Here is a 14,407-nt window from a genome sequence, read left to right on the forward strand (position 1 = left end):
TGGTTTGACCAGTATTGGTGTATCATGCCCCTGACATCTGCTGGTTTCTGCCATTTCAATTATCAAAATCAGCCTCTCAGAATGTTTGCGTTCTCCCATATGTAAATGAAAATCTGCTTTGTTACAAGAGTATAAGATTTGTATTCAAGAAAATTACCTTGACTTAAGTAAGAATGGTTTACCCTTTAAAATTCATTTCTTAGGGGTGATCTTATTTTGGGTTAATAAATTTTCCTTAATGAAATGTTTATTTATGGGTCTCAAAACTCATGAGCACAGATCATATGAGGAAGTAGCTACTCAGTTTATTTTCTGCACCTTTTTATATGCCCTTTGCTAACTGACCCTGCAATTAGAAATAAATGATAGAAATTAAAATAGAAATTAGTACTGGAATCATGGGTTGTTATTTTAGACACATAAAAGTTTGTTAACACACTTAAAACCCAGGAACACTTGATTTTATTTCCTAAACATTTAAAGCACAACCATACTATATACATATGTACATTCTTCTGATAACAGTGTGAACAGCAGACATAACATTATGATACAACAGATAACAATATGGACAACAGACTTGCCAAAGAACTAATGAGTTCAAACACTAAGAAAAGAATCTATAAAAGCAGAGATGTTCATGTCATTCATTACTTCTTCACAGAACTATTCCCTCTCTCTCTCTCTCTCTCTCTCTCTCTCTCTGTGTGTGTGTGTGTGTGTGTGTGTGTGTGTGCATGTGTGTGTGTGTCTGCCTATGTGTATGCAAGTGGAGGTCAGGGACAACTTCAGATGTTGTTTTGCAGGTACCAACCACCTTATTATTCAGACAGAATCTCTCATTGGCCCAAACCTCAGCAAGTAGGCTAGGTTGTCTGGCCAGGGAGCCCCAGAGAGCTTCTGTCTCTGCCTCCCCAATACTAGAATTACAAGCATTTGCTACCATGACAGTCTTTTTTAAATCATGGGTTATATGGATCAAACGCATATCCTCATACTTGCAAAGCAAACACTTCATTGACTGAGCTATCTTTCCATCCCCTTTTCCATTATTTGTAATGAAAATTTTTATATTTAGTTATGTATACTGAGACAAGCTTTCTACAATGATGAAACATCTTTTAAATATCTATAAGCAACTAATAGACTTTACATTATAAAACTATTCCATACAGTGTAAGTATAGGTACCATGTGTATATTATATTCTTTTAAATAGTAGTTATATGTGTGTTCTGAAAAGGTAGCTTTCCCATAAAAATGAGGTACTCTTAATGCTGGGAAGGCACTTTGCTTGCATATGTTTTTAAAGACTTGTTTCAGTGAGTTTTTTTAAACATTTCGATAAAGTACAGATGCTCATACAAGAGAGATGGCTCAGTCAGTACAGTGCCTGCTATGTAAACACACTGACACTTGAGAGTCGGCTAATCAGTTCAGAGCACTTGGTCTTGCAAAGGACCACAGTTGGGTTCCCAGAACTCCAGTTTCAAAGGATCTGACACTCTCTCTGTCCTCCATGTGTTCCAAATGCATGCACATGGTACACATACAAGCAGACAAACACCTATACACATAAAATAAAGATAGGTTTTAAAAGAACTCACCCCTAGAAGCTATATACAAACAAAACAGATGAGTATTTGTCGCTAGCCCCAGTACTAGGGAAGGCAAGAGTGATGGAAACAAGACTTGCTGTCCAGTCAGAGTGGCCAATCAGTGAGCTCCAGGTTCAATGAAAGACCCTGTCTGAAAACATAAGAGAGCACTAGAAGGAGACCTCTGACATCAACCTCTAGCCTACGCATAATGCACTAAAATAATAATGATAATAATAATGCCAGTGAATGACTGTGTAGCATCCTGGGCATGATGAACAGTTTAAGATGCTGTAATGCTTTGTGTTACACAATGAGATCATGCTGCAGTTCACCTGACACATTTTAGAATGACAGCATATTATATAAGTTAAAGGTTTTATGTAGGTTTTCTAGTTTGAGAATGTAATTAAAACTATAAGACACAATGGGCAGTGTGGTCAGTGGGGCACATGCCTTTAACCCCAGCACTTGGGAGGCAGAGGCTGGCAGATTTCTGAGTTTGAGGCCAGCCTGGTCTACAAAGTGAGTTCCAGGACAGCCAGGTCTATACAGAGAAACCCTGTTTAAAAAAAAAATAAAAAACTGTAAGACACACTACACGACTATTGGAATAAACATGTTTATTGACCAGCAAAGAATATCAGTTAAAAATGCTTACATGAACTGGGCATTATAGCACACACCTTTAATCCCAACACTCAGGAAGCAGAGGCAGGCAGATCTCTGTGAGTTCAGGGCCAGCCTGGTTGGTCTACATAGTGATTTCCAGGACAGTCAGTATTATGTCTCCAGTACCCCCAATATATTTAACTGATTATACAATAAACTGTGAATCAAGGAAAAATCAACATTAATATCTTTCTTTTATATATATAGTTTTAAGGATTCATATCTCACCTCCCAAATTTAGATAACTTATCATTGTTGATCTAATAGGGAAAAAACAATACAATTGAACACATTTGTAATGCGGTGATAAACAACACTATTTGTGAATTGCTTTATTGTATGAGAATATTATATATGAATGAGTTTTTAATCAGTCCCCATTCTTCCACTTCTAATCCCTCTCCTAATCCATTCACTTTTTCCACATAACTTTATGTAATCTTTTTAAAAAAAAATAATCCCACTAAGTTCATTTAGTACTAACTGTAATGCACATGGATACAGAGTAATCTACTGGGGGAATGGGTAGCCTCCCTGAGCCCACACCCCTGAAGAAAACCATCCTCTTTCCCCCAGTAGCTCCTCAGATAAGGATGAGATTTCTTGAGCATCTCCTCGTCCACAACAGTGTTTTGTTGTCTTGATCTTGTGCAAGTCTCAGACCTGCAGTCTCAGCCACTGTGAGTTCCTATGTGCAAGGGCATTGTCATGTCCAGAAAATACTTATTTGTTACAGATGTTTACTCTCTCTGGCTATTACAACCTTTCTGGACCCTTTACTGAGCATTGGAGGGAGGGGACCTATTGTAGATGTCCCACTTGTAGCTGAACATGCCACTGTTTCTTATTCTCTGCATGTTGACCACTTATGGCCTCCTGTGTTCACTGTCTGCTACAAAAAGCAACTTCTCTGATGAAGAATGAAAGATGCAGTGATAGATAGATAGATGATAGATAGATAGATAGATAGATAGATAGATAGATAGATAGCAGACAGATGAATAGTTATGGGGCTGTTTATTACTATGTCTATATCAGTACTATATGCTACTACTATATTAGCAGAATAATAGTACAAACACCAATGAGTTTAGCCAGTCATGGAATTTGGGCTCAGTTAATAGTACCAGGAATGAGCTCTGTTTTGTGGACAGGCTTTAAATCCAAGTGGGAAGTGGCTGGTTATTCCTGTAACATTCATGCCACTATTGCAACAGTTATCAGATCTTACCAGGCCAATTGTTATTGTAGCTCACAAGGTTCATAGCTGTTGAAGGTTGTTGATAACTTGGTAGTGTGCCTAGAACCTTCCAGCACTTCCATCTTACATCTACCCAGTAGGGATGAAACATCCAGGTACCGGGTTGATTTTGCCATGTCCTATGACTCAAGTATGTGGTGTCTTAGCAGTATGGTCTTACCCTTAAATTCTGATAAATTCATTTTTAAATTTTACTTATAAATACTTAAAAACAGGAAAACAAAATCTCTTTCTTCTTACTTCACAATTTTATGAAAACTATCAATCCTTTATGGTTACTTACTGGAAGGAAGATGAGATGGAAAAAGATAATATGGTGACGGCAAGTTCTAGGCCAACTTGAGCCAATATCAAGTTCCAGTTCCAGGATAGCCTGAACTATATAATGAGATGCCATTCTCTCTCTCTCTCTCTCTCTCTCTCTCTCTCTCTCTCTCTTTCTCCGTGTGTGTGTGTGTTAAAGTGAAACAAAAAAACTCTAAGCAATGGGATTTACAGCTTTTATAAGTTAAAGAGGAATAAAATGAAATTTTACAGCACCCACCAAACTTGTATTTCAAGAATATTTGTGACATTTCTTTTGCAATCACCATCAGTTTCATTCATTTGCATACTTTTCAAATATATTGTTGGTCCCTCATATCTACTAAGGTAAACAGGAAGGTATCATTATTACCATTTTATGAACATAGAAGAGGAAACTGTAATTATGCCAATAAAATTATTACAATAAGGTAATTTGAGAAGTGATGAGTCACTTAATTTGGAGGGATATAAAATTCCAGTGTGAATAAATGGCAGTCATACTGCATAGGGAGTATTAAAATGTTGACAATGCAAAGGTTGCTTTCGTCATCGATACTCAGTAAAATATTATTCTAACTGGATCTTTATTTGGAGCCATCAATGGCACTGCTGCCACCTCTCGGAGTGCAGAGGGCCTCTGTTGACTAATTATGAGCAAAGTTTTGACTCAGAAAGCTGCAGTGGATTTATCTGAGAACCCTAAATTTGTCTGTCTCCCACAAAGATGTCTATCAGAGGACCTACCACTAGGACGAAGCAAGTACACCAAACCCCCAGAATCTCCCAGTAGAGCACGGGAAACCTAGTCAGGCCACAGCCTATCACATTTCTCCTCTACTGCCTGTTTTCTGCCTGATGTTCTTGGAGATCTGCTAATTTATTCTGGAAGAGCCAGCCATGGGCTTACTTCTGAAGGACCTTACCAAAGATCTGACATGCAGGATTTGCTCGCTCATAACGGATTAATACCAAGAAAATACTTTGCTGTTGGCTTAGCTTAGGTTTTATTCCTGTGAAGACACATCATGATGAAAGCAACTCTTATAAAGGCAAACATTTAATTGGGGCTTGCTTATAGGTTGAGAGGTTTGTCATCATGTGAGGAAGCATGGCAGCATGAAGGCAGACATGGTGCTGGAGAAGGAGCTAAGAGTTCTACATCTTGATCAGAAAGCAGCCAGGAGATGACTATCTTCTGCAGTCATCCAGAAGACTCTTTGCCCCACTTGGAAGAACCTGAGCATAGAAGACTTCAGAGCATGCCTACACAGTGACACACTTCCTCCAACAAAGCCAAACCTACTTCAATAAGGCCCCATCTCCAAATAGTGCCACTCTCTATGGTGAAGCATTGAAACACATGAATCTATGGGGGCCAAAACTATTCAAACCACTACAGCCATGAACGCAGAGAAGAAATTTACCTGTGAGTGATCTTACAGATCAAGAGCAGACCTGTAGTCAGAAGTTGACCTGTATATTGGAATTCAAAATGATTGATGAAAAGCTGTTAAACTTTCATGTATAAGTGGGCTGATCAAGAGTGTTAACAAAAACTCACTTGCATTATCAGAAAGATCACCATGCTGGAAATCAAACTGGACCTAACCTGGCCCACCTTAAACAAATGTCGATGTCAGTCCATTGCAATAACACTGACTGTCTTAATTACTTTTCTATTGCTGTGAAGAGACTCTACAACTAAGGCAACTTACAGAGGAATGAGTTTATTTGGTTTAACAGTTTCAGAGGGTGAGTCCATGACCATAATGGTGGGGAACATGGCAGGAGATAGGCAGGCAGACATGGTGCTGGCACAGTAGCTGAGAACTTACATGCTGAGACAACAACCATGAGGCAGAGAGAGAGCTAACTGGGAATGGCCTGGACTTTTGAAGTCCACCCCTAGTGATACATCGCCAACAAGGTCACACTTCTAGCAAGGCCACACCTCCTGCAAGGCCACACCTCCTAATCCTTTCTAAACAGTTCTACTGACTCCGAAGCATTCTAACATGAGCCTATGTGGTTAATCTTCATTCAAACCACCACACACTGCCTCAGCCCACACCACAATTCACTTTCTTCAAAAGGAGAACCCAGATGGTAGGTGTTACTGTATGAAAAGTGCCCCTGATCAGAGAAAGGCATTCCTGCCATTATCTGCTCTTCACCACTGGAGACAAAGGGCATGCCACCTAGATGCTGCACCACCCAGATCAGGGAAAATGATAACCTTCCAAAGGAGTAATGGCTAATGATCCAGATGAGATTGTCAGTGGCTAGATTACCTATTCCTTTACCAATGCTGATAAGGCAGTTAGACAACTGCTCACGGGAACAGTAAAGGGGGAAACTCTCCACTAATGGATAATTGGCCTTTGAAGAAATGGAGAGCTACATAGTTGATGGTGGAAGTCACACTGTACATTGCAAAACACAATTGGGAAATTTTGTGCTGAATAAAAGGGAAATTCCACTTACAATATAGTTCAAGATTGAAAACACATATACAAGTAGGGACCAAATGGAGCCTTAGACCAGGAACAGATTACAGAGTATAGTGTCATTATCACAGGTGTGGACAAAGGCAATCTATCTCATTTTTCCAGCACAAACTTCATTCTGTAAATCTCAGACATCAGTGTCAACACTGTTTTCCACCAGGCCTCCTATATGGTTCATATAACTGAGAACAATCACCTTCTAGCATCCCCCCACCATGCTACTAAGTCCTTCAGATCCTGATTTGGAACCTATCAGTCATGTAGCCTACTCCATCTTGGCCAGTGACCTAGAGCTAAGGTCATTGTCCTATATGTCCCAAGTGGAATTTGTACAACCATAAGAAGCTGACACTGAAGTCTCACATTCAGGATTCTCCAGCCTGAATGCCAAGATGGGCATGTGCATTCTAGTGGGCCAGCTCAGTGACAGCACCCAACATATGCTTCACCCTGTGCTGGGGCACAACAGTGAGCTGTTCTTCTACATAATACTACCAACCACAGAGAGTCTGGTTATCTAATCATCAAAGTAGATGTGAACTCTGAAGACAATGTTTCCCTCTCTGCCGTATAGGAGTCTACAGCCTAGGACTGCTCATAGGAAATGCTGTACTAGGCTTACTTTGAGCAACAAAATGAAGTCTATCACCACCTCTGGCTGTAATGAAAATGAAGGTCAACAACCTTGTTGGGTCTCTGCTACACTGCATGTAATCTTTGCAGACGGCTTGCTAGAAGTACTTCTGGACCTTAGTGATTACCCAGTCCTCTTTGACACATAGGCAAGCTCCAGATTTACCTGGTGGCAGTCTTGACCTTGATCTTTGTGCTCTTTCTCCTTATCATGGTTGTAGCTACTGTCGTATATCTGTGACACTTCTATAGGCACAACATTGGAGTCTGTTTTGAGTTTGATCTCTGTTCCAAGGCTCCAGAGGAGGTTTTCCTTTTCCCCAACTATGACATGGGAATTCTGCCATATTCCTCCAATGGCTTGGATCAACTGCCTAACATTCTTCAGGAACTGAGTTTAATTTTCTCAGTACAAAGCCCAAAGATGTTCTACTACAAGATCTATGTGTTGAACCCTTTCGTGCTGAAAGCAACAGCCCATAAAGACAAACCAAACATGACCTTGATTCAATAAACTTGCGAATGGTTCCTTAAAAATCTTTCCTATGTGTAGTTAGGACTGAACTCATTAACTCAGAGATGAAACACTGCAAATTAAGTACTTCTTGATTCTGTTGTGTTCTGTTAATTTTTCCTGGCATGGAGCATGCTCTTTGTAAGTATATTTGTGTTGCAATTGCTGTTCTGTAGAAACTCTCCCAATCATCTCAATTATTTTTTTTGTTAATTCTAAAGCAACACAACTGAAAACATTTCTGTGAAGTAATGTGCCACACTATTACTATTATACATTATCTACCTCCTTTATAGTGCTTGGTATTGATTTCAAGGTTTTTGACACCTAAGCAAGTGCTCTAACACTGGGTTATAGTCCTGTCCTGGTCACTGTTCTATGGCTATGAAAAGACACCATGCCTATATCAACTCTTATGAAGAAAAGCATTTAATTGTGGTTTTCAGACAGTTTTAGAGGCTTAATCTCTTGTCATCATGGCAGGGAGCATGGCAGCATGGCAGCATGCAGTCAGACAAGATACTAAAGTTGTGACTGAGGAGACTGCCTCTGGATCCACAGACAGCAAAAAGAGACAGGCTCTGGGACTGGCTTGGGTTTTTAAAACTCCAAAGCCCACCCCCAGTGACACACTTCCTCCAACAACACCACACCTACTACAACAACGCCACACCTTTTAATCCTTCATAATAGTGCTACTCCCTAAGAAATCAAATGTATGAAAAAAAAAAAAGTATGAGCCTATAGTGGGTCATTCTTATTCAAACTGCCACAGTTCCTAAACCCAGACATTATTTTCTGAATTTAACACAACTCTATAAAATTAGGTGATCTGCTTACTTTGAGTGCAATCACAAATATCCTGTGCACAACACAATAAATAAATGTATTAAAATGTCTTATGCAGCATAGAAAACAAGTGCAATAATACGCCTGGTTTCGCAGCCCAGAACACATTGTTCAGTATGAGTTTTGATACATACAAAAAGGAAAATAGCACAAAAAGCAACTCAGGGGGATGATGGGATGAGGGCATAGATGGGGCTGGTCTCGAGCATAAGGTCTGAGTTGAAGATACCTGTGAATAGATGTTTCAGTGTAGAACTGGTATGTTCTACATACAGATTAATATTCTGAGAGTGATCGGAATGGAAATTTGTTCATAATAAATGTGGAGTGTCAGCACATAAGAGGCGGATCTGCCTTAAAATGGTTCCTAAGGAGAAGTCAGAAATCCTCTAGTGGAGACTGTTTTAGTGAGGGTGATTATGTGTCTTTAATTCAAGGAAAGAGAAAAGAGTTATGAGCTGATACCAAACCTGGATTAATCATCTTTCTTTGAGAAAGAGCTATTTTCAGAAATCGTCCATTTGGGTGAGCTTGACGGACAGTGAAGGAATCACACGTGGAATGCCTTAAATGAAAATGTATTGACTTTACAATAAAAATGTTGCATGCACCCTATACGTTTTCACTTCCTTTAACGTTTTTAAAAAGTGTACACAAATGTAGCCTGTGTTACAACCATCCTTCAAATATTAATAGGAGCCGATAATGACATGACATCCTGCTTACTCACACTGTAGTAGATTCGTTCAGAATGTGTTTGTGACTATCAGTGACATTACTGAAAATGAGCAAATGCAGATGAGGACTCAAGAGTTCCAGAAAAATGTGATACCATTCCTGTTCTGCAGGATTCTAAGAGATATTTCCACAAAAAATGAGTGAGAATTTTTTAGAGAACACTTAAGACCATTTGAAACCGAACATATTATTCTTGTTTCAGTCACTCTCTGAGAGAAATATAAATCCCATAACTGTAAATTTAACAGAGATAAAATCCTCTACCAGTTTCACAAAACGGGTGCAGTATGAAATTAAGACTCTAAGTGTCGCTGTTCCCTAACCCGAGCAAGAAAATCAGTGGGAACAGAGTTGTGTCCTGATAAGATACCAAAGCTATGCAAATATTCTAACCCGAAATGGTTCTCAACTGGTCTCTGTTCGTTTAAGGACCTTGACCTCTAATTCTGTGGATTACTAAGTGGGCTAGGGCTCTTCTTCCTACCAGCAATCGCTGGGGAGTCTTTAACAAGCCAGTCATGGCGGCTCTGCAGAGCCGTCCGCCGTGCTGCGAGCTGCTCCTGCTTTTCAATCTCCTGTGGTGGCTGTGGGGCTCCGAAGCTGGGCAGATCCGCTACTCTATTCCCGAGGAACTGGAGAAAGGCTCCTTCGTGGGCAGCATCGCCAAAGACCTGGGGCTGCAGCCCCGCGAGCTGGCGGAGCGCGGGGTTCGCATCATCTCCAGAGGTAGGTCGCAGCTTTTCTCTCTAAACCAGCGAAGCGGCAGCTTGGTCACCGTGGGCAGGATAGACCGAGAGGAGCTGTGCGCCCAGAACGCGCCCTGTGTCGTGAGCTTTAACATCCTTGTAGAAGATAAGCTGAATCTTTATCCTGTGGAAGTAGAAATAGTGGACATTAATGACAATGCACCTAGATTCTTAAAGGAAGAAATGGAACTGAAGATTCTTGAAAATGCAGCTCCATCCTCTCATTTTCTACTAATGGGTGTCTATGATGCCGATGTGGGAGTGAACGCCATTCAGGGCTTCAAGCTCAGCGGTAGTAGTCACTTCTCAGTACATGTGCAAAGCCAAGACCATGGGCCCAAATACCCGGAGCTAGTGTTGGAGCACAGCCTGGACAGGGAAGAGGAAGCAGTTCATCATTTGGTCCTTGTTGCCATGGATGGTGGTGACCCTGTCCGAACAGGCATGGCACGAATTCTCATAACTGTCATAGATGTGAATGACAATGCTCCAGTATTTACTCAACCTATCTATCGTGTGAGTGTTCCTGAAAATCTGCCGGTGGGTACACGAGTGTTAACAGTTAATGCCACTGACCAGGATGAAGGAGTCCATGCAAAAATAACATATTCCTTTGTGAGGATCACAGAAGAAATCTCGCAAATTTTCTGCTTGGATCCTTTAACTGGGGAAATTTCCACTTCTGAAACTCTAGACTATGAGAATTCAAGATTTTATGAGCTGGATGTTGAAGCCCGAGATCAGTCAGATCTCCAAGATCGAGCAAAAGTCTTAATAACCATCTTGGACATGAACGATAATGCACCGGAAGTGGTTGTTACATCTGGTAGCAGAGCAATTGCTGAAAATGCACCTCCAGGGACTGTAATTGCTCTTTTTCAAGTCTATGATAAAGACGCTGAACGGAATGGCCTGGTAATATGCTCCATCTCAGAAAGTCTCCCATTTAAATTGGAAGAATCATTAGACAATTATTTTCGGTTAGTGACAAATACGGAACTGGACCGGGAACAGGTATCTTCATATAACATCACTGTGACCGCCACTGACAGAGGAATACCACCTCTGTCTACAAAAAGATTTATCTCCTTAGATGTGGCAGACATTAATGACAACCCACCAGTTTTCTCCCGTTCGTCCTACTCTGTCTATGTCCCTGAGAATAACCCTAAGGGCGTCTCCATCTTCTCTTTGAGTGCAGTGGACCCTGACAGTGAAGAGAATGCAGAAATTATCTACTCTCTAGCCAAAGAAACCCTTCAGGGTACACCTCTATCCTCCTTCCTCTCCATCAACTCCATCACTGGTGTCTTGTATGCACTGTGTTCTTTTGACTATGAGCAGTTTAGAGAACTGAAGCTACTGGTGACAGCCAGTGACAGAGGGAAACCCCCACTCAGCAGCAATGTGTCACTTAACTTGTTTGTGCTGGACCAAAATGATAATGTACCTGAGATCCTGTACCCTGCCCTCCCCACTGATGGTTCTACTGGTGTGGAGCTGGCTCCCCGCTCTGCAGAGCCTGGATATCTAGTGACCAAGGTGGTGGCAGTGGACAAAGACTCAGGTCAGAATGCCTGGCTGTCCTACCGCCTGCTCAAGGCCAGTGAGCCAGGGCTCTTCTCAGTTGGGCTGCACACAGGCGAGGTACGCACAGCAAGGGCCCTGCTGGACAGAGATGCTCTCAAGCAGAGCCTGGTGGTGTCTGTGCAGGACCACGGCCAGCCTCCTCTCTCAGCTACTGTTACACTTACTGTGGCTGTGGCCAGCAGCATTCCTGACATCCTGGCTGACTTGAGCAGCCTTGACCTTCCACATAAGTCTGATGATTCAAGCCTTACAATCTACCTGGTGGTGGCAGTGGCTACTGTTTCGTGCATCTTCTTTGCTTTCGTTACGGGGCTGCTGGTGCTCAGGCTGTGGCACTGGCATAAGTCAAGATTGCTGAAGGCCACAAGGAAAGGTGTGTCAAATATGTCCACTTCACACTTCGTGGGTATTGATGGGGTGCAGGCTTTTCTACAGACCTATTCCCATGAGATATCCCTCACAGCAGACTCAAGGAAGAGCCATCTGATCTTTCCCCAACCCAACTATGCCCACACACTCATCAGTCAGGAAGGCTGTGAGAAAAATGAGCCTTTATTGATACAGGAAGACTCAACTTTATGCAAAGAGGAAGACTCTCTTGATCAGGTAAGGTTACTGCTCTTATTTTAAGAAAAAAAGAAAATTGTAATGTTCTCTTTAAACAGTGATGAGGTATTTTCTATTTTGCAATGAATCATATCTGCCATTGTTTGCATATAAAATGTCACACAGAGATCCAAGACTTGGTCTCCAATAAAAGTAATCAGAGGTTGGGCAGTGGTGGCGCACGCCTTTAATCCCAGCACTCTGGAGGCAGAGGCAGGCAGATCTCTGAGAGTTTGAGGCCAGCCTGGTCTACAGAGCGAGTTCTGGGACAGCCAGGGCTACACAGGAAAACTGAAAAAAATGTCTCAGGAAAAAAAGAAAGGTGATCAGAGGAGAGCTTTTGGAAATGTATTATAGTGTAAGGATTCTGATCTTGTCAAAGAAGTGATCCATTGATGAGTCCATAATTGGATGGGCTATTGGGAAGTGATAAAAGTGGGTCTCAGTAGAAAAAAAAGTTGATTACTTGAAGACACAACCTTGAAGGGGATATATTATCCCTGGACTTGAGCTTTATTGCTTGCTGCCATGTGGTGACAGCCTTGTCATACTGCACGTTTCTACTGTGATGTGCAGCCTCATTGCAACCTACCAGCAACAGAGCCAGGGTACCACAAACAGAACCTCTGAACCCGTGAATCAGAACAAACCTTTCTTCTGAGTTGATTTGTCTAAGACATTTTTGTCACACCAATGAAAACTCAATTAAACCCATATAACTCTGAGGTTTTCCTTTTTATCAGCAGATCCCTGGGTCTCTTTTCTTGGTTTTCATATGGAAAAAAATTTCTTATTTCATACTGTAGATTTGGTTAGCCACTTTTTTTTTGTGCCTTTGATTTTGTACATCTCATTCCCAAGGGATTTTTCTATTCTAGGACATTTAGGCAAGTTCTATTCTAAACTGGAAAAAAATGGAATTAAAGCCTTTACTATGCACAGTTAAGATTTTAGTTTTCCAGCTGGGCAGTGGTGGCACACACCTTTAATCTCAGCACTTGGGAGGCAGAGGCAGGCAGATTTCTGAGTTCGAGGCCAGCCTGGTCTACAGAGTGAGTTCCAGGACAGCCAGGGCTACACAGAGAAACCCTGTCTCGAAAAACCAAAAGATTTTAGTTTTCCATTTTTTTCTCGATATAACATAATAATTGCAGGTGTCTTCCAAAATGGTGAAAATTCACATGGGAGTTTTCTTTTTCTAATCTCTCTCTCTTCTCTTCTCTTCTCTTCTCTTCTCTTCTCTTCTCTTCTCTTTCTTCTCTTTCTCTTCTCTCTCTCTCCAGGTGTCTCTCATATCCCAAGCTGCCCTCACTTAGCTCATGCTGAATTTCCGATCCTCCTGCCTCTGCCTCAAGGGTGTGCACCACACCTGGTTTACTCAGGGACTCAGACCTAGGTAGGACTTCATGCATGCTGGGCAAGCACTCTGCCAACTCTTCTTCCAGTTGTTAGTGAAAGTTATTTGCACATTTTCTTTATTTCTGTATCTTGATTTTTTTTCTTCTCATATTTGCCTTTTTCCTGCCCTACTTGTTGAGAGTTAGCTTTCTATTCCAGAATCTTCTTGTGACCTTTGTCTAATCTTGGCTTGGTGATAAACAGCTTGCTGGGCTAAGTGCCCAATGGACCATTGTGCCGTTATCATTTTCCTCCTGTACATGTTCAGGACAGATGACATTTAAAGCTGGGTTGCTTCACCAATCGGCCATCCTTTACAGTGTCATCCTTTCACAATGACACAAATTCAGTATTACACATTTGTCTCGGTTCTTTGGAAAGAGGAAAATACATAACCTTCCAAACATTCAAATGTGCGTTGAAATGCCCTTTATGGTTCTTGCTTCGGTCAGGGGTCACAAATGGACTGAACTTCATTCCAACGATAACAGCGAAACAGTCCTTTTTACTTCGTATGGATTTAATTTTAAAAAAATCACTGATGCCCATGGAAGGGGACTGCCTAAATTTTTATTAAAGATCTTCACTTGAAAAACTTCTGGCCAGGCAGTGGTGGCGCACACCTTTAATCCCAGCACTTGGGAGGCAGAGGCAGATGGATTTCTGAGTTCGAGGCCAGCCTGGTCTACAGAGTGAGTTCCAGGACAGCCAGGGCTACACAGAGAAACCCTGTCTTGGAAGAAAAAAAGAAAAAACGAAAAACATCTGAATAATATACTTAGAACCAATTGTCATTGATTTGAGCCAGTGAACATCTCTATAGTCTTCTAATTGTTACTAAAATTTGTAAACCTTGCCTTAGCTATGTCACACAATTCTAGGAAGATGAAGTAAAACAACAAGTTTGTGAAATCTTTTTCCAATAATGAAGTAATATAGTGAACAAACGTTTGGTAACATGATCATTATTATAATTGTTGTATTGTTTAA

At 41.2% G+C, this 14,407-nt stretch overlaps 1 protein-coding gene across 3 annotated transcripts in view; it reads left to right on the forward strand.

The window, feature by feature from the left end:
- LOC114629825 (protocadherin gamma-C4) overlaps positions 1–14,407 on the forward strand; it is a 122,204-nt gene that overhangs the window by 5,840 nt on the left and 101,957 nt on the right. The window contains exon 1 of one of the 3 annotated variants that reach the window (XM_028777938.1): positions 9,596–12,019. The exons of the other annotated variants lie outside the window; for them this stretch is intronic. Within the exon in view, the coding sequence (XP_028633771.1) occupies positions 9,596–12,019 (2,424 nt within the window). Of the gene's footprint in view, positions 1–9,595; positions 12,020–14,407 lie in introns of those variants that run through there. 3 annotated transcript variants of the gene reach the window in all.

Source organism: Grammomys surdaster, unplaced genomic scaffold, assembly GCF_004785775.1.
Source record: "Grammomys surdaster isolate TR1022 unplaced genomic scaffold, NIH_TR_1.0 317, whole genome shotgun sequence".
NCBI classification, from domain to species: Eukaryota; Metazoa; Chordata; class Mammalia; order Rodentia; family Muridae; genus Grammomys; species Grammomys surdaster.